Source organism: Musca vetustissima, unplaced genomic scaffold, assembly GCF_032173495.1.
Source record: "Musca vetustissima isolate MV318-11 ecotype Yass unplaced genomic scaffold, APGP_CSIRO_Mvet_v1 utg71526, whole genome shotgun sequence".
In the NCBI taxonomy this organism is placed as follows: Eukaryota; Metazoa; Arthropoda; class Insecta; order Diptera; family Muscidae; genus Musca; species Musca vetustissima.
The window spans coordinates 150,656-178,246 of NW_026875661.1; the positions used below are offsets into that span (position 1 = coordinate 150,656).

General features: G+C 32.5%; 1 protein-coding gene across 1 annotated transcript; it reads right to left on the reverse strand.

Annotated features, from left to right (window-relative positions):
- Positions 1–14,801, reverse strand: LOC133338187 (nucleosome-remodeling factor subunit NURF301). Its single transcript, XM_061546368.1, has 16 exons — positions 14,535–14,801; positions 10,492–14,430; positions 10,055–10,432; positions 9,863–9,990; positions 9,595–9,799; positions 9,391–9,524; positions 8,344–9,333; positions 8,035–8,278; positions 7,419–7,544; positions 5,431–5,625; positions 5,110–5,366; positions 2,695–2,867; positions 1,771–1,905; positions 1,349–1,712; positions 288–372; positions 1–228 (listed from the first exon to the last, which is right to left on the reverse strand). Exons 1-16 carry the CDS (start codon positions 14,794–14,796, stop codon positions 23–25), a joined length of 7,821 nt encoding a protein of 2,606 aa, XP_061402352.1. The 5' UTR covers positions 14,797–14,801; the 3' UTR covers positions 1–22.
- Between the last annotated feature and the right edge of the window lie 12,790 nt (positions 14,802–27,591).

Consider the following 27,591-nt stretch of genomic DNA (forward strand, 5'->3'; position numbering starts at 1 on the left):
AACAATATACATAAATATTTATTTAGGACTGATGGCTAACTACGATATCGCGAAAATTTTTAATTTTTTGGACGAAGTACGACTCCAATGTCTCTGCGCACTTGTAAAATGATGATTCTTTAGGATTGTAATAACGGCAGTTATCGAATATTTTTGTCATATCCCCAATAAACTCTGACAGTTTGCTGTAAGCGCCCTTGTTTAGTTTTTCTTCAATTTGCTTTAAATCTGCAATAAGAGTTCGAAATAAAAAACTATTTGCTTATAGATTTTTTCAAGTTACAAACCCATAGGTTCCTTTATAACTTTATAGTAGTCAGGTGCCTCCTTTGGATCAACAGGTTCCATAAATGGCCAAGCACTTTTATGAGCCTAAAATAAAGTTACAGTAAAATATGAAGTACATTTTAATGATTAAATTTTTTCAGAATAATTATTTGTTAAGAAAATGAACATCATTGAATTGAAATGACATTTTCTGATTTTTAGTAGCTTTAAAGACCACATATAATTAAATATTAACATAATTTAACTTGTACAGTTAAATGTGGTTAATGCACAACAAATAGAATTTATTGAATTTTCTACTATCGAAAATAAATATACAGATATAGTCTAAACGCGCCCTATTAAAACATCACCCGCAATAAACATATTTTAAACAGCAACCAATTGGTTTGGAGTAATCTTAATAATATTATTTCAAAAACCTTGGATATACTACTACTCTAAGAAATTTAGTTTGGAGACAGAAAATTATTGCATGCGATTTTTTCATGATAACGGTTATTAGTACAGTATATCGAAGGGTTTTGAAATAAAAAAAAAAATTAAAAACACTCCTAAGGAATTGAGGACTAATCCAAATATATTTATTGCAGATGAGGTTTTATTAAGGCGCGTTTAGACTATAGCTTTTATCGTGATAATGTGCATTTTCTCATCTTAATTGCTTAATCGAGTTAAATTTACCTCGATTTACCATACAAAATTAAATTCACTCAATATCTCGATTTGCTCGAAATCTTCTGCGAAATCGATATAATTTGTGCTTCGATTTAGAGGACAGTCTAAGCGCGCCTATAATGCGATCACCTTTTTATATTTGTAAATTTCTACTTTCATTCAGAGAAGTATCAGTTTTCACATACAGACTTCATACAGATGGTATACGGGGGTAAACATATAATTCAAATTAACATTTTAATGCATCTGTCGATGTTATTAAAATACTTTAATTACTGTGTTTCTTTTATTTACAATTGAAAAGGTGTTTAAATCAAAATAAAATTGTCAGAGGTTGCCATTAATTTTTCGGAGGTATTCTGATATTAAGTTAAATTCTCACCTGAATATGTTTAATAAGTTTACTCAGTTCAATAGTTTCGTGTTCAGTTAAATTTTTCATATTTGCCATATTAACGGAATTGTTCTTTTGGCATGCTGGACAGACATATTCATCAATGAATTCTGCTTCACTTTGAACTATACCAACGCAACGCCCATGGAACCAGTCCTGGCATTTATCACAACAAATGTAAAACTGAGACTCGTCGTATGGTTGCCTACACAAGCAATAAAGTTCTTGTGTATCCCTGGCTTTTTTGCAGTCATCGCAAATAAATTCCGACAGTTTCTTCGAATCCTCTTCAGTAATGTTGACACAGTCACCATGAAACCAATTGCTACATATATCACAACCCACATAGAATCTAGAACATTAATTAAGTATTTTATTCGTTGAAACTATTTTTTTTATATATTACTTACTTTGTATCATCATATGGTGTGCGGCAAATACAATACAGTTTTTCCTTTTTTTTGCCCAGTTTTTTTGCTTTATTGTAAGAGTTGTGGCTGCTAACATTATTTGCAAAAGATTTCGGTGAGTTTTGTTTGGGTGGTCTATAATTATATTTAAAGTATAATATAAACTATATAGAAAATGTCTATCGGTGTTTCTATCAGTATAGAAAAATCCACTAAAATAAATTAAATTAAAATTATTTAAGTCCCCAAATATATATATTTTTTTGGTTTGCGTATAAAAAATAGAAACTTATTTCAATTTAAACCTTTTCATTGGAAACATATATCGTAACGTCATAAAACTGAGGGTATACAAAAATGTTATACAGTAAAGTACGATTATAGCAAGTAAAATAGTACGTTATAGAAAAATATCGTTATATCCAAGGTAAGACAAAAAAAATTTAAGCAAAAAAAATCTATTCACAGAAATTGGTTGTTTTTGTGTCATTTTTGACAATACTTAAGCTGATTCTCTTTTTCTTTGATGAATCAGACTTGCAGCTGACATTTTTGGTAAAGGTTCCCAGTGTCAACGTAAATATTAACTTTTTAGAGGATTGTCGTTGTTAAGTATTATCCATTATGCACAAAGATTACGTCTGTATGTCTTAGGAAGTAAATGAAAATGTTTCAAATATATAGGAAATGAATATATGATCTAGCAACTCTTACAAGAAACGACCATTCAAGATTAGAATTTAATTTTGAAATTATTCTTAAAATAAATGAAAACTGAGTGAAGGGAACGAATAAATAGTTCGCTATATCCCTGGTTTGCTATAAGAGTAAAGATTTGTAATAAAATATGTTCGTCATAAACGAAGTTCTTATAACCGGTGTTCGTTATAAGTGTACTCGACTGTATAAGAACAATGTACTTACTTTTTGTTGTCTATGAAAGAAGTGCTATTAACGAAATCGTTATCGTCAAATTTGTTTGTTATAATCTTCTTCGACATCTCGTCTTTTATTTCGCTTTGCAAGTTGCGTTCAAGTAATGAACGTTTCTTTAAAATGTTACTTTTAAGAGTATCCTTGTGGCGCTGCAATGCATCCTGAAATTAAAAACATATAAATATTTTAGTTACTATACACAGGTTTGATCACGTAATCGATAAATATAATTTTTTTTTAATATTATGCTCACAAAGCAATCCTAACCAAAAAATAACTCCCAATTAAATTTTTGTAGAAATTTAAAATGTTTTTTTTTTATTTACATTATCTTATCACAATTTAAAATAACCTTTGTCATACACTGGCAACTTTTCCGGGGTGAAATATACGCTATATACAAATTTGTTTTTGGTCCATATTGACCAATGGTCAACACAGCCATCAGCCGTGTAAAATTTAGTCATCGAAAATTTACGATGTTGCAAATCTACCCCAAACGAAAAAAAATAAAACCAGGCCAACTAGTGTTTTTAATCTACCATTCAAGATTTTTAAGTTGTAAATGAGCTGTGTTATTACATGGATTGATCAAATATCACTTGGAATAGGTTACAGTATAACGTATAAGAGTTCTAGAGTTCTTCTGGCCTGGAGTTCTTCCTAAGTAGGAGGAAACAGTAAAATAATAAAATTTCAAATGAAAATCACAACTCCTCTTAGAGGTATAGCCGATTTATGGTGTCCGCATGAAGCGAAGAAAATTGTGTTTCTCAACAACTAAACGCGTTTTTCTCGAAACAGTATTGTCCACTAAAAAGGACCGAAATGGGTTGATTTTGAACTCTTTCAGTGAATATACAATTATTTAAATTTATTTTGAGACTCACTTCATACAATTACAACGAAATTACAATAGGAGTCTAAAATAAACAATCTAAACATAAAGGCTCCCTATACTTGTCAAATTAGAGCTTTTTCGGTTGAAAAACGCGGCTATAATATCCCCAAAATACCGAAAATTGCTCGAGACCGCTATATGAGAACTAAACACTCTAGCGGTCAGCTCAATTCAAACGGATTCTTACGCTCATTTGTTTAACCCTTCTTGAGACTAAACATCTGCATTATTGTAACTGAACAAGCCCTTTTGTCTGGTTTTCTGGCTTGGGTGAGTATATTTAAGTATTATACCCTGTAGGAAATGTCTACAGTAAATCACTACTGACTTACTATTGACATTGTCACCAATACTATTGACCGAATATACTCAAGTGCATTTTACTATTGACATTTAACATTTGCTTGTCATTGAGAATGAACTAGTGACATGGTCAGTAGTAAGTCAGTAGTTTGTAGACATAGACACAGCGTCACATATGTGGATACGGTTAGTAGTAAGTCAATAGTTTGTAGATATAGACACAGGGTCGCATATGTCACTAGTAAATCTTTTATAATTACATTTGCTCAAATTTTTTCTTTACCAATTACAGTAATTCACTTTAAACTCGCGTTTTTATCAACATTTCTGTCTGCTGCCGCACAAATTATTTCTAATAAAAGAAAAATAAGATATGTAGACAAGTTGTTGAAAATATGGAGACATGTCGCCACAATAGTAGACGAAAGCTATACAACACCCCACATTTCCTTCAGGGAATTGTTACTCTCTCTACAAGAGTGAGTGCGTATCAGTAAACGAGTGTAACCTATGTTACACCCCGCAATTTTTTAAAATGGAAAAATTAAAATTAGAATTTCATTGTAAACAAATTACGGATGGTTTTTTTTTTTTTTTTTTGAACACCTGTTTCTTTATGTAATAAATGCAGTAAATGTAATGTGGCCCTTAAAGGGCCCCATACACTATACATCATGCCTTACAGCATTTATCATAGTATGTGTTATTTTTTGAAAGTTTATTTATGTATGTGTGACACACACAATGCATGAAGAAAATCAAAATAGTTTTGATTTTGAAAATGAACCCCTATCAATCTGGTGAATAATATTCATTTTGAAAGTTGTCAGTAAATAAGTTTGTGTACAAAAATAATAAAATTGTGTCGGAATAAAAAAACAACTGAATTTACGACTCAAAATGCAATTTTTGGAACAAAAATCGATTTTTTGGAATAGTGATTGAAGAGTTTGACATACACTAGTCAATCTCACATATACAAAAAGGGGTTCATCGGCATGACGGCATGATTTATAGTGTATGGGGCCCTTTACAATTTCATCATATACAGTTATTTAAAAAAAAAGTTTTGCTATGTACGTCGGAAATGTATGCCATTTACGTCTACATATCAAATAAAAAAATGTAAAAATCACATTTTCATAATACTATTGATAAAATATATTAATTTGAACAGGACTATAAATAAAAAAACTCACCGATAAATTTGCTTTGTTTAGGTCGTTTGTTAAGTTACAATTATTTTCGCCCTCCAACTTGGCAATTAAATCAGGTGAAACATTGTTTTCTATTTTAACTTTTTTTATGGGAGATGTCTGTTGGAGCACTACATAGTCATTGTTTTTGTTTAATTTTCGGTTACTGGAGTCACAGCTTTGAGGAATATTAGATACGTGTGAATTTAGGTTTTTGTGGTCCACATTAATGTTATCAGCATCTGACGTTAAACTAAGACCTTAGAACGATAAAGGTTAAAATTATGAATTAGGTTTTAACAAACTAATGAAAGTAGTACATACTTGGATTCAGAAGATCTCCAGAAGAGAAATTAATATATTGCGATGTCACAAGCTTAATATCGTTTGTTTCTATGGTTGGTACTGACGAATTTGTTCCAGTTTTTATATCTTCTTGAATTGAATGGATTTTGTAGTTGACATTGTTGCTACTCGAAACTATATGTTGTGCAGCATTGTTACATTTCTCGATTGGTGCTTTTGTTTTGGTTACGTAGGTCGTCTACGAAAATTAAAACAAGTGTATATTTACTACGAGCCGGTTTACACTTCATTGCGGTTATATTTGAAATGTAAACTAGATATTGTCAATTTTTGGCATAGATTATAAAACTCACAGACATCCATCTAATTTATTACTCATGACAAAAAATGTCTATGTTTTATAATCTTTCCACGTGTTTATGTCATTGTACAGACATACCTTATTAATATTTTAAAATGGGATCAGTTGTAGTACTTATTCCAGGAAACCTTTAAAAAATTTCGAAGAGATTAACAATTAATTTAAATATATAGATATTTTAGTTGACGCTGTGTACTAATTTAATGTGCATCGTTGTTTGTTTCAGCCTTCTTGCGTTTAGATGAGATGATTAAAAATTAACAAGCCTTTGTGTTGCCAAAATATTTTTTATGATTCGTACACGAAATGCGATCCAATTATGATAGTTAATCTCTTCAAAAATGCTTTAAAGATTTCTTGAATGGCCACATTTTATTTACAAATTTTGTTAAGATTACATACATAGATGTACTAAGTTACAAATATTATTTTGTGTCTATTGCATTTCCATATTTGAGTCTTTCAAACTTTACATTTAGCGAGCGCTTTTTGTGAACACAAAGGCCAATTGCAAATAATCATCCAACTAATGCGGAAAGGTATTCTAGTTATTTGTATTTTCATAGTTTATGTCAAATTTAAACTGTTAAACTAAAAATATACTTTCTAATATCATTTAATATAGTTTGAATAGAACTTAAATCATTGCAATGTACCAAATAATTAAAATATAAATAAAAATTGAAATAAGTTCAGTATTTAATGATCCCGATGTTTTCGCAACTAAATAAAAAAAAAAAACAGAATAACATGCGGTCTCGGAATAAAACCAATTTAGGTATTGTTAAGTCAATCAATAAGTTTATTTGCAAAAAGCGCTTTACATTACATATTTTCTCGAAATTCCTTAAATTAAAGACATTTAAATAGGATCAAAAATAAATCAATCAACTAAAAATAGGACACAAAATGTACATGTAATCGTACAAAAAGGTAAGTAATGCTAATATTAATAAAAACAAACATTGTCTATATGTCGAAAATTATAAAAAATAAATATGTTTTACTCATAGCTGATATCGAGAACCACTACGTATGCAGTTCTGTATATATATATATGGTACTCTAAACAAAAATTGTCATAAGCCTCAAATTGATAATGCATTGACAGAAACATATAAAATAAAATAAAAGCATTGGAATTTTTTGCTTAAACGTATTGGATTCTTAAATAGCAATAAAATAATATTAACAATAAAATATATGTACATTAAAAAAACGGAGACAACTTTAAAAATCTAAAATATAATCTTAGAAAATAAATTGTTTTGGCGACTTTTCTGCACCTTATAAATATGAATGTCAATACTGAATATCATTAATAGTAGTATATCGTGAATTGAAACGCAAAATTTATAATATAGAATGTATGTCATAACTTTCGTATTCGCCATATTTAAAAGAATTAATGGTTATGGCAGGAGGTTTCAGTTATTTCGAACTCAGATAAATCGCCATTTTGCGTTTCTTACGATACGATATGTAGCAGGCATATGATGTAAATCGAATCAATATGATTTACATCAATATATATATATATATATAAACATTTAAAAATAACTAATAAATACATTTGCAGACTTGTTTTATTATAATTCGCACACATACGATTAACATTACGTCTGTTTATATATCTAGCAACTACTCACTTGCTGTTGTGTTTGATGAACTGGCGTTAGTGGTGGCGGTTGACCACTTGTATTAGAAGGTTGAACAGCTAGATATATTTTTGTAGGTCCAAGAACACCTTGCTTACCACTAGATTCTTGAGCTGTAAAATATATTAAAAATGAACATGTAAGTTCATAAAATATATCAATAAGAGCAATTGAGTAAAAAAATTAGAAACAATGGTATTTTCCCATTTGTATCACTGGTAACATCGCATAATTCGACTATAGAGTGACCGGAATGATATGTAAATATTTTAGAGTTTACTTTCCGTGGTATACCACTACAACTTTTTTAATTCGTATATATATATATATAGTGGTCTTATCATATGGAACTAAAATTTACTACGTTGAAATATGTTGTATATATTTTTAATAAAATTAAAAAAAAAAATACATCAACTTGTTTTTAAAAATGTTTGGTATTTTACTGTATTATTTGCTTTGATAAAATCGATACCTTGATATTCGCTTCGCCAGAACAAGTTAACGATTTTTTTAATTTAAATAAAAATATTACAACATATTTCAACGTAGTAAATTGTAGTTGCATATGAAGCACCGCTGTTGCACGGCCACAAATTTTACCTTTTAATAATTGTTGTTTTACTTGTTGTTGTACTAATGCCAATTGTTGTTGGGTAAAATCATTTCCAACAAGGCCCTGCAATACTATTCTTGGCCCTTGATCGGTTTGAATTACTTGAGCCGTCACACATTTAATAACAGTGCCAGGAGGTTGGCCTTGTAATAGGCTCTCTTCTATGGACATTGAATGTGTAGGGGGCTGAACTTGCTGTGGTGAAACAATTTGCGGCGAAGGTTGAGTCTCCTAAATATATAAATAAAAAAAATTGTATTTATATTTTATTAAAATAAATGTATAAGATTATTTACTTGTTGAATTTGTTGCGTTGATGGAGACGACATCGTTTTCGCTGGAGAAATTTGATTTTCCGGCGGAGAACTTGTTACAATATGGGAATTTCCATCACTTTGTGTTTTTATATGTGCAACTATTTGGGCTTGATTGTTCCCTAATGGCTTTATTATTACTTGTTGGCCATTGATTGTAGCAACCTGGAGTTTGCCTTGGGCTAATTGTTGAGCTAATGTGGAATTTTGTACAATAATTTGCTGCTGGTTGTTCGTTATACTTGACGTGGTTGTACTGTTAGCTGTATTTGTGTTGACTGCAGCTTGAGGCGTTTTTGGAGAGTTGTGGTTATTTTGATTTTCAACTGTGTTTGATGTGGTGTGATGAACAATCAATTGCTTAACAATTTTAGCTGTACCAGTCGACAAATTTTGCACAACATTTCCAGAAGTTTGTGTTGGATTCTTTTGTATTGGTGATTGTATAACTTGCACACTTGGATTTTGAACCGGTACTGACCTTTGCGTTACAATTGTTTGTCCTGGGCTCAGTATTATTCGCTGACCGCCTACAACAATTTGTTGTTGAACATTGCTTGTATTTACTATTTGTTGGATGACCTTTTGTGGCGCATGTGTTTCGAGATTAATTTGACTTCCACCACCAATAGTATTTGGACTAACAATACCCTGTTGATGATTATTTGGACCTTGTGATGGTATCGTCTGTGGTATATTCGATAAGGATGCGGCTGTAGATTGTTGTTGCGTTGGTTGAATTATAACTTTTTGACCCTGTGCATTCTGACCCAACAATAACTTCTGACCTGGCTGGACAATCAGTTGTTGCATTCCTTGATTACTACTTCCTACAATTTTACTTGTATTTGCCCCATTAGATTGTACTACATTAGAAACTACTTTATGAACGACGGGTGAAGTTGAATTGTGTTGATTTATTGTTGCATTTGTAAGCTTGTTTGGCGTAGTTCTGATGGGATTGGAAATTACCTGAAAAAAGTAAAATATATTTAACTATACCAAAAATGGTTGGAATAACTAGCTCACCTTCTGTACCGTATGAACGCCGGCAACTGAGTTACTTTTTGAAATTTGTTTCACGGTTACTTGTTTTACCAATGGTGAATTACTTGATTGTGCTATTGCTGATGTTTTCACGGGTAACTTCTTGTTTAATATAGCTGAGTAGTTATACAAATAAAAATATCGAATTAAATGAAATATATTTTATACGTTATAACGAAGACTTACTCTGGCTTGAATTTGTACCCGCCGAAGAATTGGTTGTGGTAAGAACATGTAGTTTACCATCAGGCATTTGAATTAATTGTTGACCGGGACTAAGTCCTCTGACACTAACTTTTCCATCAGGTCCTCGAATAATCTGCACTTTATGTTGTTGAGGGCTTGGTTGCGATGAAGAAGCACCAGGAGTGTTGTTTGGTGTTTGATTCCTCTGAGATGAAGTATGTATGGAATTTGAGGTAGAGGTAGCCGATTGTGTAGATGCCGGAACCACTACTGCGCTAGTACTAGTAGTGTTATTCGTTCTAGATGCTGGAGATGAAACGGCTTGCTGTATTATTCTCGTTGTACCATCTGGGTTCTTAACAATAACCCGCCGGCTTCCAATTATTTGACCCTTAGCTGAAATACACGTAATCTACATTAAAGCTGTTCATAAATAGTCAAAATTACAATTTACTCTTACCTTGTGAAACAGAGGACCTTGCCAGCTCATGTGGCAATTTCTTCGGCTGATTAATAGCTATTCTTTGTACTTTTGCCTGTTGTTCATTTTTGTCCTTTGTTTCCTCTCCTGTGTTCTTATTTACCGCTAGACTCTTGTTAAGACCACAATTGCTATTAACAGATCCATTACCAGAGGACGAATCATTTTGCCTTTGTTGTGATATAGATCGTGTCGTCGCCATAAGTTTGGCTTTCTCCATTTTTTCTCCAATGAATTTAATCTCCCATAACTCCAACTTGTCTTCCTCCACCCACTCTTCTGAAACTTGCGGCTCTGTTGGTTGGGGCGATTCAGCGCGCTTTCTTTTGCGTAAGCCGGACCTTATAGAGGTCACCTCTAAAATTATGAAAACGAAAATAGATAAAAACAATTTTTAAAAATTGAAATTAGTTTACCTCTAATTGTTTTCGGCATTTCCAGTGGTATAACAACCTTTCGTCTTAAATACTGTGTTCGTTCACCATATCTACCGAAATTCTTTAACTTCAAGAGTTCCAATGTAACTATTTCTGTTTCAGTATTCATTTGATGTTTGCCATCTGCAGAAGGGGGTTTTGCGATCATATCATCCCATCGCAAACAAGACCATAATATTCTTAGTTGCAGCGCTATGGCTGAAAGTGTGGAAACGTTTGACGTTCTGAATGACCAACAAGTTTTAAAGAGTGGCCTAGAGCAAGGATATGGCCAAACAAGTTGATTATTTTTTGCCAAATGATGAAAACCACTTGCGGGAATTTTTCCTCCAACGCGTGCTATGCGCAGAAGTTCGAAGCGCGGTAGTGTCAATAAACTTTTTTTGTGCTTATGTGTTAAAAAACTTGATATGAGGGGAAATTTGGAATATGATGAACTATTGGTCTGTTTTGTTGATGCATCCTCTTTGCCATCTCCTTGGTTCGCAGATTGTGCCAGTTTTGAAATATCCTGGTGCAAATACACCTTACCTCTTGTAGAGACTGTTCCATAAATGCGTTCTTTTCCATTGGGATAAAATTCTTTTTCAAACTTTACGTCTTCCCGTTTTTGAATGCGGGGGAGAATGGGAAACCTCCGATTTTGTTTCTTTTGCGAAACGTCCATAACCAGAGTCTGATCAAGAACGTCCTTAGTTCCAATGTATGCTTTTGTTCTAGCTTTGGTTGCCTTTTTACTCTTTTTTCCTTGCTGACAATCATTGATTTCATCCACAGATCCAATATTTACAACTGCTGACGATGATCCGTCATTTGTAGTTTCCGAACTTTCTATCTCCACATTACTACAAACATCCATATTATCTATGAAATCAATTTTCTCATCACTACTAAACACAGTGGAGCTGTTATCTGCATTATCAATTTCCGTTTTTATTTTGTCAGTCATCTTTGACTGTTCGTTGTCTTCGGCAGTACTATTAATGAAACATTCTTGCAAAACTTTGTCATCAAAGGGAATTGCTGTACTGCGAGCCTGCTCCCAATCACTTATCAAATCCATTGGTGTATCTTCCGGCCATTTCTGATCGTCGTACTCATCTGGCGAAGACGATATATCTTTTTTGCCTTCTGTCAATTTTTGTTCAAGAATAGATGGTTTCTTAACAGCACCAAGAATGGCTGCGACTGTTTCCTTAGAACCTTTTCCTGCTGCATGTGCTTTACGAAGCAGTAACAAAAGTTCTTTTTTTGCTCTTGCCTTTTGCAGACAAAGTGGGGAATAACAAGTATTTTGTGTTATCTGAGAAACAGCATTAGAATTTGTGTTACATTCCTTGGTATAGCATCGGTATTGCTTTGCAAATCGGTTTAACTGACTGAACTGCAGACGTACACTTTGAATTTTTTTGGCTAAGGAATTGACAACATCTATATTGACTGACGCATTGTTTTGAGAAATTCCGCTTTTCTGTGACTCTACCAGCCGAAGTAATCGTTTCTCGAGAAATGATGGCTTTGATGTGGAAACTCTTATCGATGATGATGCACCGTTGTTTGAAATCGGTGTTTTTGAATCGCCAGCCACCGTGTCCTCAGGTTTTAGAGATAATAGTTCCTCAGCCTCCTTCAGCTGAAGACGTCGTGACAACAAATCATCTAAGTACGACTTTTTAGCAACCTTTGGATACAAAAGCCTACCAGGCGTTGAAAGTGATTTGGACACATCTATTGTACCAATTTCTGCGTGGTCAATCGAATGAACCTTTACGTTTTTATAATTATCCATATAGTAGTAGTCATGTCCTTGTTTGGAATTATTTTCGCATTGTAAAATAAATTTGTACGTGCGCGGATCAACCGTCACAATTTCATTCACTTCCTGCCCGTTTGAGTAGTGAACTTTCATTTTGTACGGTAACATGGCTTGATCACGTATTCTCAAGCGGCGCATTCGACCACAACGTCGACTAGACGAAAGCCACATCCATCCCCATTGGCCATGAACTCGGTATTCTTCGCCCTTCTGTTTCCACACTTGGTGTTTTAAACCAAGGGTGTATTTTATATAATTAAAAGCCATACGATAACGTTCTTCTTCGTCGTCCCTTTCCCTCTTTTCTCGTTTTTCAATTTTTTTGCGATCTTCACGTTCCGCAGCTGTTATACGCCTTAATGTTGTATGGCCTAACTGTTCATGCCACACATTGGCAAAAACTACATTTTTAATGGAGGCTTGAAACAATAGTAATACAAGTGCAAAATCAGACGCCGTCTTACATGACATAACGGCGGAACTCCATAATTTCTTTATGGATCCCCAGTTTGGATTTAGAAATGAAGATACGATATTCTGCTCAAATGTTAGTAGTGTTTGGCGCAGTGTTGAAATAATGTTATCCACAGTTCCCATTGTAACTCCCATCCATTTAAATTCGGATGCAGTTGTAAGTGAAAATTTGTGTGATAAATGCCTTCTTTTGTCTCTTTCCTCATTCCTTTGCGGTTTATTCAAAGCAATGGGGTTGGAAGTGTACTGGTTGACATATGTTTTAAAGGAATTCTCCATTCCAAGTTTAAAATATTGTATACCGCTCGATATTTGAGATGACTTTTGTCTAGTTATTACTTTGCTTTCCATGCCAGTTTTTGATGTTTCATTAGCAGCTTCATCACAACCATCAGTTTTTTCCGGATTGTCACCGTCCTTACTTTGTTGTTCGTTTTCAATTTCTAGATATGATTTTTTATGATTTTTGTATTCATTTGTGAGCGTTTCAGTTATCTTTAGTTGCCTCATTATTTCGTCTTTTATTTCTGTTAATTGTGAATAAAGTCTTGTTTCCAAATCCTCACCATCCAGTAGTTTTAAAAGTGTTTCAAACTTGGAAGTGGTACTGTAATACCACACATGCTCGCCAGTTTGATCTTCTACAAATATTCTTCGAGCTATAAACCAAAATTTCCGACCATGCCGATCTAACCCTAGCACGTCATGACGAATCAAAACTCCTTGCTTCTCCTGGGACAGTATACAATCCACAACACCACTCACCTTATGTGCTTTGCAAATGCCACATTGCCAGTCTTCGGTCGGTACGTCCAACATTGGTGGCTCAACACACTCTAAATGGTAGACGGCAGGACACGTCTCGCAACATAATAAATCGCCGAGGCGATGACATACACGACAGTGATCATCATAATGAATGGGTCCCTCTTGCAACATTACGTCACGGATTGCATTCGTCGTAAGAAACTGATCTGTTAAAAACTGCAAAACTCGAACGCGATCTTCAATGCCAGTATAGGGATATTCCCCATTTGATAATATGTTAAATATTTCTCGATCAAAGAGTTCATCGCTTTCAACATAACTTCTTAAAACCTCGGGCCATGTAATGGGATCAATCAAGTATAAGCTAATGTTTACACTATCTTTCTGGTCCAATGGACTAAAATGGGTTCCTTGCACATCTTCTTCTCTCAAAATTGCTTTGAGAAGCATTATGTGAATATCTGTTAGCAGGGCACTCTGTTCATCACATACGAGAGCGGCACAAAAATCTTCGAAGCGAAATGGGGAAAGCCGTACCAAATGACGAAATCTCCTAAGAACTTCGTATACTCCAAGAGCTCTCATTACCATAACACCTTCTATAAGCAAATCATGGGACGATTCTGGTAACTCCAATGATTCAAATTCCCGATCTTGTAACCATACTGGATCAGGGCTAGGAGGTCGTGGCGGTCTTCCCAAACCGGTTTGGTTAAAACTGCATATTGAGAACTCAGATTCGCTTTCGTTTCCTCCATCTATGGTTTCATCTTCGGAGTGGGACATAAGAATATCTTCGTCGTCGCTTTTGTCCGTCGAGTCTCCAAAATCAGATCCATAGTGGTATTCAGATTCGTAACCTAAAATGTAGAAATACATTAATAGACTTCCTCGCAGTGAAATAAATTTGACCAAGTACACATTTATGTAAGTTTATATATTAGAGGTAAAGCACCAAACTTACTTTTTCTATTGGAGTATGAATTATTTGCGTTAGATTTACGTCCACGACCCCGACTCCTGTTTACATTTTTCCTGTTGTTGCGACTCCCATCGCTCTCTTGTGGGGAGGAAGCCCTCGATGCCGACGGCGTGCTTTGTGAATCGCTGTTCTTGCTTAGATATTTAGGCTTCTTAAGAAGTTGATAGTTAAATTTGCTACCAGCTGCTCTTTCATTCGGGGTCTTTGGCGGTCTTCCCCTTTTACGATTACCACGGCCACTCATATTTTTGTATTATTTTCTTGCCTTATAATAACTATTCAAACGTACGTGGTCTTCTTTTTTAATGAAATGCTTTAAGGCTCAATTGGCTTCATTCGTACAATGGACAAAACGCTATAAACAATTGAATTTGACATCCCGTATACACTCCGAAATTTGTTTACTTGTATTTACAACCAACTATTAAATGGTTTGAACGTCCACTTTCATTTTTACATTATTTAATTATTCACAGACAAACTCTTTGTCGTCGGAATATATTACTCAAGAAGTATTTATAAACTGCAACGAACTTTCAGTGTCCGCATAAGTGGTTCACAAGTTATTATGAAGAAGGAATTTGATAATTGTTAACACTTTAACACCAAAACTCTGTATTTTCATTAGGATTAACAAGAGAAAATATTGTACATCTACCAATGAAGTTTGTATTTTAAATGTTGGCAGCACTGCGAACGTTGGCGTGATTTCAAAAAAAGACAAGGATGGATATACATGTTTTCAGATAAAGAGAGAACATAGCATTTCGTGGTCGGAGAAGTTACGTACAACATAAAGATTGCCATAAACGCCAAGGCGATACATCAATTAAGCTATAAGCATATCCAAATACAAATTTTTCTCTACAAAAGGGATCAATAATGGTGCAATAACAAGATGTATGTTAATATTCTGTCAAAACAATAACTCAATTTGTATATATGGCATAGCCGTGAAAAATACAATTTATAAAATTTCAAATTCATTTGTAATTACAATTCAACATAACAGCATTCAAAAATATAATCTTTCAGATGGTTAGGAACAAGGTAGATATGCAAGGTAGCCGCATCGGCGAATTGGGAACATGATATGCCAAAATTGTTTACCAGGCGAATAATACTAATTTCGCCGTGACATAAACAACTCGGAGCAAATTAAAATCAACCAATCACAATTAAGCATATTGAAAAAAGAAAAATATTTGTTTACTTTTTAAAAATTGAAAATTTTTAAAATAAGTTGTGTAAATATCTGATTGAGTAGAAAAATACATCAAAAGTGCGCCTTAAATGTGATAATGTTCGTGACATCGGATGTAGTGAGAGATAACAATATTAAGCTATTCTTTACTCGCATGAAATTTTACACTCACATGAAATTTTTTAAAACAATATATAATAAAGACAAAAAGGTCCTATCGAACCAAATCTTCTTTTCGATCCCAAGGTCTTGTTTTTGATTCCATTGTCTTCTTAAAGAAATATCATTTCCATAGCCTACCGGTATGCCTTTTTATCCTTTTTTATTCTTTATTTTCAAATATATTTCAATTTTTAAATTCTTGTTTGGGTTTGAAAAAAAATCAAAAACAACAACAAATTGTTATGACATATAATGTTACCATCAGCTGGTTTGATCCGGTTACCTTCTTAATATACCTTGGTTAGGAAGATATATTTGGTCTGTTACAGTACTTTTTTGATAGTAAAACGGCATTTACATTAGAACATTTTACCGGTTAACCTTCTTTATGAGGATTTATTTGACATATATTCAAAGGAATTGACAATTGAAACCCACTGGCTTAACGAAATCCGGTTAAATGTAAACGTACTATAATGCTAGTATAAGGGAACATTTAAAGATCGCTCTCAGAGTACAAAATAATTTGAAAAGTTCGGGAATCCAAATCTTGTAAAACGGCATATACATTAGAAATTTTTACCGGGTTAAACGGCATGTACACTAGAACTTTTTCACCGAGTTAACCTACTTTATGAGGATTTATTTGACATATATGCAAAGGAATTGACAATTGAAACCCACTGGGTTGACGAAACCCGGTTAAATGTAAACGTACTATTAACCTACTTCATGAGGATTTATTTGACATATTTGCAAAGGGATTGACAATTGAAATCCACTGGGTTAAGGAAATCCGATTAAATGTAAACGTACTATAAATATGCCAAAATTAGATGACAATACTTCGAAATCAACATAACAACCAATCAGAAGTTGGCATTCCTGTTTACCATTTTTACTTGGACAATTTTTCCAAGTTAAAAATTTAGAAAGAGAACGGCATTTTGTTCTGTGTTATTTTAAATTTGGTTCAATATTTTACCAGTTTTGTGGAACGGTTTTCAAGTAAATAAGCAAAACAATCTGTTAGATATGTTTATATATAAATATGACATTATAAAGCTACAGACTACAGATATTTTTCAAGTAAAACTACTTTTTTTATTGTGCTCATGGTAGAATGACTAGAATTACATTGGCCGACAAAAGTCTACATACGGCCAACATTTCGGCATTTCCACAAGTCTATGAACTATTTGAAAAAAATGTAGTTCTGTTTGATAGTTTATTTAATTAATAAAAGCAAAAAAAATTTAACTTTACATCAAATTAAAAAAAATATTCATAAAAAACTAAATATTAGTGATGACAAAAGTCTACATACGATCTGTTTCTCTTTCTCAATGTTATTGTAACATGTTGAAAGACAACTGTAAAAAGTACTTAATCGGAGAGACGTCAGCTGCATTCTGAAAGAAGTGGGTAAAAATCCGAAAGAGAATGCCACAAAGTTAGCCCAACAAATTGCAATAAGGTCGATCTCAAATGTTAATTCCATAGCGCATAGTCTCATTATGTTTCCAATTTTTTCATAAATTTGCTTTTGACAACATTTAGCTTTCAAAATTTAAATGAAAATACCTTCTGTCGAAATGTACGCATAGCATATGTTCAGTTGCAAAAATTGCTAAATCTTTTCCCATTAGGAAATTGAAGTAAATTGTAAATCAAATGGCAACGAACTTCTGTTGCTATTTTTTGACTTGAAAATTTATAAAAAATTAAAGGCTACAGATTTGGAAATATAGCAAAAACTGTCAAACATTTCACAAAATGTTGTATTTTTTATGGTTCCCCATATATAATACAGTATTTTTCGGTCAATTGCACATCAAATTGTGCACAAATTTTTGTTCAATTAACGGAGGAGCCAATTATCCGAACCCGCTTAATTGAATAATTTATTCAATTACAGTAATCACGTATAATTGGAACTACTAATGATTTAAAAAATCCAATGTCAAATACAAATTACGCTTTTTCGCAGTTTTTCCTTAACATATCTTTTGAATTAGTAGATATGCCACCTAGTCTTTTTCAGAAATTATGTCAAATATGTATGTAAAAAATGGCAGATTATTTTTCAATTATTATTATGCAATTAACCGATAAAAAAAGGAAAGGAAAAAGGTAAAAGGAAATTTATTTTTGATGACATGGATTTTAAACCAATTAAGCGGGAAAATCAATTAACAGGGTTTAATTATCCGAGAAAATTTACATGTATTTTCCTATGAAATATTTTTGGCCCCATCATGTGGTTCAATTAAGCGTGGAAACCAATTAACCGTAGGGTCAATTAACCGACAAAATACTGTATAGCTCATATTGTGTTATTAATTTTTTTTATTTACATATAATGTGTACAAAATGTTCCTGCTGGGTCGTTTTACATAAATCAAAAATAGGTGTGTCTGGTTACTTTTCCAGTAACATTTATTCAGTAAGTTCAAGTTCAGAAAGTAAGCCTTTCTTACTCTCTTTTGCGATAATACTGAAAAAAGTAAACAGACAACATTTAGTAAGATTTAACAAATAAACAGCTGATTCAAGAAAACATGTGATTTGCGCCAAAATAAACAACAAACAAAGGACGAACACAATTATTTGTATTGCATTTAATAATAAAAATAAAATGAATAATAAAAGAAAAATTGATCTGGTATGTTCCCCGGGAACATTTAAGCTCCCTGCATCAATATATTGCCCTCTATCTGGAACTTGACTAAAAATATATAGGGATTAGTTTCTAATTTAATGAAACTTTGCCTTACTTGCGAATTTTCTTCCATTTTCTGTAATTAACTTCAAATTGAACTTTGCAAATTAAAACAAATGTTTCAAATAATTTTTGTGTTTGGTCAGAAAACAGCTGCTCAGAAAATGGCTGAGTTGCAAAATCTTACTGAATAAAATTCTTTCAGTAAACTCCAGCAACTTGTTGTTGTTCAACTGTCAAACTTGCTCTCTCACTTGACTCTCTTTTACTAGATTTTTGTGTAAACAGACAACATTTAGTAACATTTGGTTAACAGATGGTTCGAGTTAACAGACAGAGCTAATGTCATATCGAACCAGATACGAGTATTACGATGAAACCATATCAGCAGAGTATTGCAGTTGCCTTGTATAATTGTACCATGATTTCTTCCCAAAACATTGAAAGTACTTAAAGTGTTTTTACACAATAGTTCCAATGAACGAACTAGTTCATTGGAACTATTCCGAGAAAGGAACGATCGGAACTAGTTCCAGCTCTGTAATTAATATAGTTCTTTCTGATCTCGTTCCTTTTTTATCTTATTCATTTATTCTTTTCCTTTTTTCTGGTTCTTTTTTCTGATTTCGTTCCTTTATTCCCATATTCTTCATTCGTTCGTATTTCAAATTGTGTAAATTTCAATTTTATTTTTTTGTTTTTGTTTTAAATATTTTTATTTATTTACAAAAATAGTATTTTGAGCTTATCGTCCTGCAGTTGAATTCTTTAGCATCATTTCATTTTTTTAATTTTATTACCATTTAGTACTCTTCATACACATAAGCACAGTTTTCCGAAATCTTTTTTTTATTTTATTACACAGATTAAAAATAGATCAGATTTTAGCAAATACGTACAGGTTCAGCATTTAGTTTCATTTAACACTTTTCGAATACATAAGTATACATTTTTAAGACTACCTCCATACCACCACTACCACTAAATTTAGTACCAGTTACTTCCAAAATCCCTTTGGTACTTCTTTCTTACTCTCCGTCAGTGACCCACATTCTAAATTTTAGGTTTCCAGCTCTCTCCGTTACCCAAATCCAAATATAGTGCATTTTCTATAACATACTATTCGTACTTCATGTACTTCAATTCTGCTTTCAAATAGTAATCGTAACTCCAAATTGAAGAATTCCAGCTCTGTCTGTTCATTAAAAAACAAATTATACCAGTTTTGGTACCATTCTGTACTTTTGGTACCCATATTCCAAACCTATCTCAATATTCCAAACCTGCTTTCAAATTTTATTTTAGAATTCGAGTTCTAACCGTTCATTTAAGTCCAAATTGTACCAAATTTTGTGCTTTTCGTACCCATAAGTACGAATTTGCAAAATTACCTCAGTCATGCACTCCAATAACAACCTTAAGTGCACATTTAAGGACTCCAGCTCTATCCGTTCACCTACGTCCAAATTGGATCAAATTTAGTTCCATTTATTACTTTTCATAGGCGTTAGTACGAGTTTCTACAACTTCTCAATTTCACACTCCAAAACTATTTTTAATGATAAATTACAGGATCCCACCCCTATCTGTTCACATAGATCAAAATTGTACCATATTTAGTATTTAATTTTATTTTCAAATATAAGTTTTCCATCTCCATCCTTTTACTCAAATCTAAATTGTACTAAACTTAGTACCATTTAGTACACATAATTACTCATATTTAAAACTAACTCCCTGCCTCATCCTAAAATCCAATTTTTAGTACACGTATAACGATTTTTCAAAACTCCCGACGTATCTCAATCCTGCACTCAAACTGTTATATTAATTCAAAATTTCAGCCCTATCCGTTCACACAACTACAATTTGTAAACCATTTGGTACCAGTTAGTCCTTTTTTCATACACTCCAACAGTAATTTTAATTCGAAAATTCTGGAGTCCAGCTCTATCCGTTCACACATAATTAAGTTGTACCAAATATAGTACCATTTTGTACACATAAGTACTATGCTTCCATATCTCAATTTAGTTTAGTACTTTTCGTACACATAAATATGAATTTCCAAAGGTGTGTCTATAGCTCAATCTTCAACAGTAATCTTAATTCCAAATTTCAGGTTTTCAGCTCTATCCTTTCAAGCAAAGTCCAAATTTTACTAAATTTAGTATCATATAGAACTTTTCGTACCATTAAGTATGAATTTCTTAAACTACCTCAATCCTACACTCCAACAGTAATTTTAATTCTCAATTTGAAGGCTCCAGCTCTATCACCAAATCTAGTACCAAATTTAGTACCATTTTGTACTTTTTATACACATAAGTACGAATTTTTTAAACCATTTCCATACATCAACATTACTTCCAAACCTGTATTCTATATAAAATATCAAAGATTATAGCTATATATTTTCAATATATATACAAATAGAACTAATTTTAGTAAAGTTTAGCACTTTTAGTACACTTAAAGGTCGAATTTCCAAAAACCCTCTTGTGCATCTTTCTAACATTCCATCAGTGACCCACATGCCAAATTTCAGAATTCTATCTCTTCCCGTTCGCCTAATATAAAGGGTGCCAAATTTGGTACATTTTAGTACTTTTCGTACCCTTCAAGTTCGAATTTCCAAAAACACAGCCTTATCTCACGCCTACACACCAACAGCAACCCTCATTTCAATCTTCCAGCTTCAGCCGTTTCGTCTGGGCGATGATCTGTCAGTCATCACATAAAACTAATCTAATCTACTCGATTTTACTATTTTTACCATATCATAAAAGAAAAAAGTGTTATCGGAGAAAAAAAAGTAGATTCTTGCAGTATTCGAGATATTAGAGCCCTTTATTCTTTTACAATAAAAGAAGCCAACTTAGAGTATAAACACAATCAGTGAGTTAGGAGTCAGCGGCATAGTTTTTCGCCGCCGTAAATAACAAACGATAGAGCGGCTAGCGACACAAAATGTCAATTATTTGTTTTTGCTCTGCAATGCTCTTTCAAATTTCTTCCTTTTTGATTTTGTAATAAGGAGATTCCAAGTTATACAATATTTCGTATTTTTTATTTTCTCGATCAATTTTTCTTCCATGTTATTATTATTTCGTTAAAAAAGTCCACAATCTTTTAAAATATTTGTTTTTTTTTTAATCTAGACTCTCTGGTTGTTTTTAGACTCTTATACCATAGACAGACGACAGCCTTAATTTGCATTAAAATTTTCTTAATTTGAATTAATATTTACCCCTGACAGACGAGAGGTTCTGCATTTACGAAACATTTTTTTGCTTCAAAACAATTGTTTGTCTGTGTGTAGGATGATTTTTATACCCTTCACCACTCTGTGGTACAGGGTATTACGTCTTTGTGCATATGTTTGTAACAGGCAAAAGGAAACGAGATAGACACATGGTTACTTTTGAGAATATGGATAGAATCACTTTCTAAGTCGATTTATGCATGTCCGTCCGTCCGTCTGTCTTTCCATGTTAAATTGTAAACAACGTACAGGTCGCATTTATAATCCGAATTGGATGAAATTTGGCAAGGTCACTTATTTGGCCCAAGGACGAACCCTATTGAAATTGGGAAAAATCGGTTAAGATTTAGATATAGCTCCCATATATATTATCGTCCAATTTAATGTAAACGGTCCCTATATATCTTTCGATTTGCACGAAATTTGGTACAGGGTAATGAATTAGGTCTAGAATGATGTGTGTCAAGTTTCCTGAAAATCAGTTCGGATTTGGATATAGTTCCCATATATATTTTTGTCCGATTTAAGGTAAATGGTGTACCATAGTATCATATAGTCGGCCCCGTCCGACTTTACTGCTTTCCTTACTGTTTTTTTTTACATTTGTGTCGATTTTTTTCGGGATTACATCTTTAGGAAATAGATACATGACATAAAGGAGGAATAGGAACTATGATCATTGCAAAACAGCTCCCGATTTAAAAAATGGTTGAAATTTGCCTGCATTACTTATTTTTATTTTCATAAATATAAATAAATTTGACAAGAAACAATTAATTTTCGACAGCATTGCCATATTGAAATTACCTAATTCAGTATAAATTCAGTTTGATTTTGTGCATTAACAACACATAAAAATGAGGATAATGTACAAGTTAATTTGAATTAAGGCTGTTAATGCAAATTAAGGCTGTCGTCTGTCTAGGCTATTAACATACCAATTCTGTGGGTCAATTATCTATTTAATTTATATAATTATCAAATCTATAAAATATTGTAAAGAGAAAATAAACAATATTATACCATGTTCTGATGTACATTCGACCAACGTAGTACGCTCTCAGAATTATGTACATGAATTAACCCGTTCATACAACACTATTCTTAATTCATGCCATCAGAGTTTTTTATTTCAAACTGTTTCTTGTTTTACACCAAAATTTTTACATATTTGCTTGAATCACATATGGATCTAAATAGAAAAAATAATTCTCTTTCTCCTGAATATAGTATGAACCCATATCTTTTTACTGTTTATTCATGTTTTCCTTTTTTCTGAAAATATTTGGTCTGTTCCTGTACTGCAAGAATCTACTCGATTTTAATATTTTCTTCGATATCATAAAGGAAAAATTCGTTATCGTAGTAAAAACTAGTAGATTCTTGCAGTACGGGAACAGACCAATAGTTTTTTAAGTACGCTAATTAGCGTACAAAATGAGAAACAAATGTGGGGAAACCCAAACAAAAATTCTCCAATTTTTTATTTACATATACATATGTCACATACGTATTGAGAAAATATAAAAATATACTTAAAAAACTATTGGTCTGTTCCCGTACTGCAAGAATCTACTAGTTTTTACTACGATAACGAATTTTTCCTTTATGATATCGAAGAAAATATTAAAATCGAGTAGATTCTTGCAGTACAGGAACAGACCAAATATTTTCAGAAAAAAGGAAAACATGAATAAACAGTAAAAAGATATGGGTTCATACTATATTCAGGAGAAAGAGAATTATTTTTTCTATTTAGATCCATATGTGATTCAAGCAAATATGTAAAAATTTTGGTGTAAAACAAGAAACAGTTTGAAATAAAAAACTCTGATGGCATGAATTAAGAATAGTGTTGTATGAACGGGTTAATTCATGTACATAATTCTGAGAGCGTACTACGTTGGTCGAATGTACATCAGAACATGGTATAATATTGTTTATTTTCTCTTTACAATATTTTATAGATTTGATAATTATATAAATTAAATAGATAATTGACCCACAGAATTGGTATGTTAATAGCCTAGACAGACGACAGCCTTAATTTGCATTAACAGCCTTAATTCAAATTAACTTGTACATTATCCTCATTTTTATGTGTTGTTAATGCACAAAATCAAACTGAATTTATACTGAATTAGGTAATTTCAATATGGCAATGCTGTCGAAAATTAATTGTTTCTTGTCAAATTTATTTATATTTATGAAAATAAAAATAAGTAATGCAGGCAAATTTCAACCATTTTTTAAATCGGGAGCTGTTTTGCAATGATCATAGTTCCTATTCCTCCTTTATGTCATGTATCTATTTCCTAAAGATGTAATCCCGAAAAAAATCGACACAAATGTAAAAAAAAACAGTAAGGAAAGCAGTAAAGTCGGACGGGGCCGACTATATGATACTATGGTACACCATTTACCTTAAATCGGACAAAAATATATATGGGAACTATATCCAAATCCGAACTGATTTTCAGGAAACTTGACACACATCATTCTAGACCTAATTCATTACCCTGTACCAAATTTCGTGCAAATCGAAAGATATATAGGGACCGTTTACATTAAATTGGACGATAATATATATGGGAGCTATATCTAAATCTTAACCGATTTTTCCCAATTTCAATAGGGTTCGTCCTTGGGCCAAATAAGTGACCTTGCCAAATTTCATCCAATTCGGATTATAAATGCGACCTGTACGTTGTTTACAATTTAACATGGAAAGACAGACGGACGGACGGACATGCATAAATCGACTTAGAAAGTGATTCTATCCATATTCTCAAAAGTAACCATGTGTCTATCTCGTTTCCTTTTGCCTGTTACAAACATATGCACAAAGACGTAATACCCTGTACCACAGAGTGGTGAAGGGTATAAAAATCATCCTACACACAGACAAACAATTGTTTTGAAGCAAAAAAATGTTTCGTAAATGCAGAACCTCTCGTCTGTCAGGGGTAAATATTAATTCAAATTAAGAAAATTTTAATGCAAATTAAGGCTGTCGTCTGTCTATGGTATAAGAGTCTAAAAACAACCAGAGAGTCTAGATTAAAAAAAAAAACAAATATTTTAAAAGATTGTGGACTTTTTTAACGAAATAATAATAACATGGAAGAAAAATTGATCGAGAAAATAAAAAATACGAAATATTGTATAACTTGGAATCTCCTTATTACAAAATCAAAAAGGAAGAAATTTGAAAGAGCATTGCAGAGCAAAAACAAATAATTGACATTTTGTGTCGCTAGCCGCTCTATCGTTTGTTATTTACGGCGGCGAAAAACTATGCCGCTGACTCCTAACTCACTGATTGTGTTTATACTCTAAGTTGGCTTCTTTTATTGTAAAAGAATAAAGGGCTCTAATATCTCGAATACTGCAAGAATCTACTTTTTTTTCTCCGATAACACTTTTTTCTTTTATGATATGGTAAAAATAGTAAAATCGAGTAGATTAGATTAGTTTTATGTGATGACTGACAGATCATCGCCCAGACGAAACGGCTGAAGCTGGAAGATTGAAATGAGGGTTGCTGTTGGTGTGTAGGCGTGAGATAAGGCTGTGTTTTTGGAAATTCGAACTTGAAGGGTACGAAAAGTACTAAAATGTACCAAATTTGGCACCCTTTATATTAGGCGAACGGGAAGAGATAGAATTCTGAAATTTGGCATGTGGGTCACTGATGGAATGTTAGAAAGATGCACAAGAGGGTTTTTGGAAATTCGACCTTTAAGTGTACTAAAAGTGCTAAACTTTACTAAAATTAGTTCTATTTGTATATATATTGAAAATATATAGCTATAATCTTTGATATTTTATATAGAATACAGGTTTGGAAGTAATGTTGATGTATGGAAATGGTTTAAAAAATTCGTACTTATGTGTATAAAAAGTACAAAATGGTACTAAATTTGGTACTAGATTTGGTGATAGAGCTGGAGCCTTCAAATTGAGAATTAAAATTACTGTTGGAGTGTAGGATTGAGGTAGTTTAAGAAATTCATACTTAATGGTACGAAAAGTTCTATATGATACTAAATTTAGTAAAATTTGGACTTTGCTTGAAAGGATAGAGCTGAAAACCTGAAATTTGGAATTAAGATTACTGTTGAAGATTGAGCTATAGACACACCTTTGGAAATTCATATTTATGTGTACGAAAAGTACTAAACTAAATTGAGATATGGAAGCATAGTACTTATGTGTACAAAATGGTACTATATTTGGTACAACTTAATTATGTGTGAACGGATAGAGCTGGACTCCAGAATTTTCGAATTAAAATTACTGTTGGAGTGTATGAAAAAAGGACTAACTGGTACCAAATGGTTTACAAATTGTAGTTGTGTGAACGGATAGGGCTGAAATTTTGAATTAATATAACAGTTTGAGTGCAGGATTGAGATACGTCGGGAGTTTTGAAAAATCGTTATACGTGTACTAAAAATTGGATTTTAGGATGAGGCAGGGAGTTAGTTTTAAATATGAGTAATTATGTGTACTAAATGGTACTAAGTTTAGTACAATTTAGATTTGAGTAAAAGGATGGAGATGGAAAACTTATATTTGAAAATAAAATTAAATACTAAATATGGTACAATTTTGATCTATGTGAACAGATAGGGGTGGGATCCTGTAATTTATCATTAAAAATAGTTTTGGAGTGTGAAATTGAGAAGTTGTAGAAACTCGTACTAACGCCTATGAAAAGTAATAAATGGAACTAAATTTGATCCAATTTGGACGTAGGTGAACGGATAGAGCTGGAGTCCTTAAATGTGCACTTAAGGTTGTTATTGGAGTGCATGACTGAGGTAATTTTGCAAATTCGTACTTATGGGTACGAAAAGCACAAAATTTGGTACAATTTGGACTTAAATGAACGGTTAGAACTCGAATTCTAAAATAAAATTTGAAAGCAGGTTTGGAATATTGAGATAGGTTTGGAATATGGGTACCAAAAGTACAGAATGGTACCAAAACTGGTATAATTTGTTTTTTAATGAACAGACAGAGCTGGAATTCTTCAATTTGGAGTTACGATTACTATTTGAAAGCAGAATTGAAGTACATGAAGTACGAATAGTATGTTATAGAAAATGCACTATATTTGGATTTGGGTAACGGAGAGAGCTGGAAACCTAAAATTTAGAATGTGGGTCACTGACGGAGAGTAAGAAAGAAGTACCAAAGGGATTTTGGAAGTAACTGGTACTAAATTTAGTGGTAGTGGTGGTATGGAGGTAGTCTTAAAAATGTATACTTATGTATTCGAAAAGTGTTAAATGAAACTAAATGCTGAACCTGTACGTATTTGCTAAAATCTATCTATTTTTAATCTGTGTAATAAAATAAAAAAAAGATTTCGGAAAACTGTGCTTATGTGTATGAAGAGTACTAAATGGTAATAAAATTAAAAAAATGAAATGATGCTAAAGAATTCAACTGCAGGACGATAAGCTCAAAATACTATTTTTGTAAATAAATAAAAATATTTAAAACAAAAACAAAAAAATAAAATTGAAATTTACACAATTTGAAATACGAACGAATGAAGAATATGGGAATAAAGGAACGAAATCAGAAAAAAGAACCAGAAAAAAGGAAAAGAATAAATGAATAAGATAAAAAAGGAACGAGATCAGAAAGAACTATATTAATTACAGAGCTGGAA

Excerpts from the sequence above, each read along its gene's own strand:
- LOC133338187 (XM_061546368.1), bottom strand. The coding sequence starts at position 14,796 with ATGAGTGGCCGTGGTAATCGTAAAAGGGGAAGACCGCCAAAGACCCCG. Across the intron at positions 10,433-10,491 it reads AATGCCGAAAACAATTAGAG|AGGTGACCTCTATAAGGTCC; the intron begins GTAAACTAATTT and ends TCATAATTTTAG. Across the intron at positions 5,367-5,430 it reads TGGAGATCTTCTGAATCCAA|GTCTTAGTTTAACGTCAGAT; the intron begins GTATGTACTACT and ends TATCGTTCTAAG.